The following is a 3,866-nucleotide window of genomic DNA, read 5'->3' as shown; positions in this document are numbered from 1 at the left end:
TGCTGTTTGGCCACAGCCTCGAATGTTTTATCCATTAATTCACCTATCCATCAGATATTAAACCCCTAAATATCATATCATCAATCAAAAGTGCAAATAGTCCAAGCAGCAAATCAACTTCGTGCCACTTAGCACATTTTTTATGAGCATGTGAGACAGTGCAACAGTTACAGAGGTTGTCATTGTTGACATTTGGCAGTGGTTAGTGAACTAATTCCCCAAGGCAACACTGTAAGCCTGAGGAAAAAACAAAAGGATGAAGAGGTACAGTTGAGGCTGAAGAAGTCGACCTAAAGTTAACTTCTCTAAATACAGACGCAGGAGCTATCAATAGACTAAACTTGGGCAGAGTTGTCAGTTTTTTTTTTTTTATGTCAGCTTCAAATAAACACAAGATTCAGCCTGATTATCCTTTATTTAGGTTAATGTGTTATGGGATTTTATGGGTGAACTTTCCCCTCACCAGCGCCTGCATCTGCATCTCTTCTCCTGAACTATTTAAAGAATTGGTCATACAGATTACTGCCTGAATTAAATAACTATTGAGTATTAATAACCTATAAGATACACTAATCTCATTCTAGCTGGTAGCCAAAGCTGTCAACTTTGGTCTAGTTCAGTGGTTCAGAAACATTTTCGTCATATGGCACACCACTTATAAGAACAAATATTTCTGTGGAACACCTTCACATATGATTATAGCTGAAAGTCATCATAAATAAGATTTATTCCAAGGCACACAGTTCGAGAACCACAGGTCAAGCAGCATTGCAATCACTGTGATATTAATGCTTTTTCATGGAGTAAACATAAAAATAAAGTGAGATATTCGTACTTTCCCAAGAGCTCAGCATCTTATATTTTATATTAATTTCGCCCCAAAAACAGCTTAAAAATAGTGCAGTTATCAGGTTAGATTTCTGGATTAGACTAAATCAATGTTCCAAGATCCTAACAATGCCTCTGTACTTCGTGACAGTGTGTTCAATAGCCTCAGAGCCACGTGATAACCTCTGACACTCTGGCAGTAACAGCACATGATGGAGACTTCCTTATTGTTGTATCATGACTCTGCAGGTATTTCCTACATCACTACACATATAAACCTTCAGCTCAGACTGGCTGAAGGTATATCTTGCTATATCGAAATACAAATACAATGCTAAATAAAGCGGTGTTCGATACAGTTAGATGAATCACCATCAAATCTTTTCTACCAGAACGCAGGACAGTTAGAGTGAAAATGTTGGGACGGCTACCTCACGCACAGTTCTCCTTTTACACTGTGCTAGCTGCGTAGCTAACAACTAGCAACAGTCAAGCTGCGCTTTAAGTTAAATTTAACGCATTATTATAACCGTACAACGCTATCGTCAAGAATGCGATGACACTATCACTGTACACTATATCACACTAGACGTGAAAAGTACCCACCCGCAAACTAATCACAACTGCTTCCCCATCTAGCCACTGAAAGTAGGCCGCGCTCCAACCCCGGAGTAGAGTTAACACTTCGCCGACAGACAATCTTTCACGCACGGCTACGTTTCCGTCAAGTCGGCCTGTCCGCCTGACTAAGCTAGTTAGCTCATTAGCATTAGCCTACTGTTAGCTACTGCAAGTAGCGTGCGTGGCACAAATCTAATTCCTCTTTAACTGGAACGCGGAGCCAGTCTTACCTCTTAACGATGCCGGTCTTAATCTTAATTTGCCGTATTCTTGGATCTGCCATGGCCGTGGATGATGTGTAGTGCTCGGTAGTAGCCTCTTGTCGCCAGCTAACTGTGGGAACCAGCGGTGTGCAGGTGGAAGTCAGTGGTGACAAGCTGCGCGCAGAGAAATCGATCTTTGGAGTAGATCATGATCGAGTGTTTGGGTCTGAATGACAGATCCAGTCGGAAAAACAGTGGTCTGGTCCGCTGGGCTGCTTTTAGTTACATTTGGCCCTAACCTGTATTTTAAAATAGCAACATTTTTAAATGTAGAAAATAAATAAACAATGAAAATAAGTCAGCCGTGATCACTCAGGTTATTAGGACTCTACACTTACTTAAAACTATGACAAGATTTCACATAGTTACGAGCAACATTAGAATTCCAGCCTTCTCGTAATAATGAGATAGTATGCCTAAATTAATCGCAATTATTCGAAGGTGTTTAATAACAATGTGGTACTTATAGGTTTCTCATGAGTATATAGCCCATTTAAATTAGAGGTTTTCTCAAAATTGTACAATAAATATGGCTACCTGACTTGTGTAGAATTTATTTTAATATTCTTTTATTTGCTTGTAAAACCATAAATGGTCTTGGACCTACTTATATATCAGATTTGCTTTTATCCTATTGACTTTTGAAAACGTTGAGGTCTTCTGATAGTGGTGGTTCTTATTCTTATTCTCACTATATGATTTTTATTTATCTGTCTATGTATTTATGCATTATAACCTATTTTATCTCTCTGTTATCCTATTTTTTTTTTTTAATTATTATTAACTTGTTTTTCTCCTCTAAATGTTGACTGATCATACCTCTGGTGTTTGCACTTATTTATGATAGTGTTTCCTTAATTCCTAATTCTCTCTTTTTATTGAGGCCTTCATTTACTACATAATGTTTATGTTATGTTGCATAAAGCTGAGCAATAATGTCTTTTGATATTATTATGTATTTATGTCATGACAAAAATATGTGCAAAAAAGCAAAACAGAAAACAGGATAGAACTTGCAAAGTCAAAAAATATAAGATACTAGAAAACAAGATAACAACCTGTAAGATCACTTTTAAAAAATAATGCAAATACAAATGGGAAAATATCAGAACCACTAACAGCAACCATTTGAGATGGGCTACTTTCATGTGCAGTTTTGTTCACCTGTGTGGATTTCGTTACAGACTGGCAAATTCCAACCTCTGTCCTGTGCTGTGTTGGCTGCTGGAGTTCACCTCCTGCCAGCACATTCAGTTCAGCAACTGTCTGGTCATTTCTGCCAAGTAAAGCTGGTGAAGGCTCCCGACAGAGGTCACATTTAGCTCCTTTTGGGAACACAGTAGTGGTGGGCTGCAAGTGCATACTTTTTTCTCAGTGGTATGAGTTTAATATTAAAAAAAAAACAAAAAAAAAAACTAAACAATGATTTTAAATGTTTAGTAGCAGGAACTTTGTGTCAGAGCCACATGATGCGTGGCCCTGATTCTGATTCTGCAGCTGCCAGGAGTGAAGACGCTGTCCAACTTACTGACTCATGCATTAGGCAGGTTCTGCCCAACCACTGGCCATGTCCAATCACTGATTTAACCTGTTTGTGAGATTATATGCCCCTTGCTAATTCTGCCTGCTGAATTTTCTCCCTTTAACCTCAACATGATTTCATACTGAGATGCAACAAACAGAGTTTTGCTATTGACACAGCTTAGGATAGACAGTAGTCACGTCTCGCTGACAGAGTCTGTTGTGTCTGTTGTTTCCCTTCTGAATTCAAATCATAAAGGTGTTGGGCTTTTTGTATTTTTGACATTATCCAATTACTTACTGTTAATTACAATTTACTGTATACTTAGAGTATGCTACAGAAGTGAGTTCACATGCAATCTTATTTAAGAGAAAGATGATTCTGTATCTATGTACATGTCTGCAGCTGGCTCCATGTGGAAAAGAATTGACAGAGAAACTGAAAAATCTGATTGTGAGGCTTCACAAAGATGAAAAAGGACACAGGAAGCTCCTTAAGCTGCTAAAGATCAGTGGAAATACTGCTGCAGCAGTAATCAGGAGGTATAGAATGACCCATAGTACCACTAATCGGAGCTGCAGTGACCATCCTCCGAAAACGATGCTTAAAACAGCGCGCTACCTGCACAATCA

General features: G+C 38.6%; 1 protein-coding gene across 1 annotated transcript in view; it reads right to left on the bottom strand.

Moving 5' to 3' along the window:
- The window catches only part of tbca (tubulin cofactor a), a 15,789-nt gene extending 13,965 nt beyond the window's left edge, over positions 1 to 1,824 (bottom strand). The window contains exon 1 of the mRNA XM_008297201.1: positions 1,680 to 1,824. Within this exon, the coding sequence (XP_008295423.1) occupies positions 1,680 to 1,732 (53 nt within the window). The 5' untranslated portion in view covers positions 1,733 to 1,824. The remainder of the gene's footprint in view (positions 1 to 1,679) is intronic.
- Between the last annotated feature and the right edge of the window lie 2,042 nt (positions 1,825 to 3,866).

This window comes from Stegastes partitus, unplaced genomic scaffold (genome assembly GCF_000690725.1).
Source record: "Stegastes partitus isolate 25-593 unplaced genomic scaffold, Stegastes_partitus-1.0.2 Scaffold1198, whole genome shotgun sequence".
NCBI classification, from domain to species: Eukaryota; Metazoa; Chordata; class Actinopteri; family Pomacentridae; genus Stegastes; species Stegastes partitus.
The sequence above is the reverse complement of the archived record's forward strand: the minus strand, read 5'-3'. Positions and strand labels throughout refer to the sequence as shown.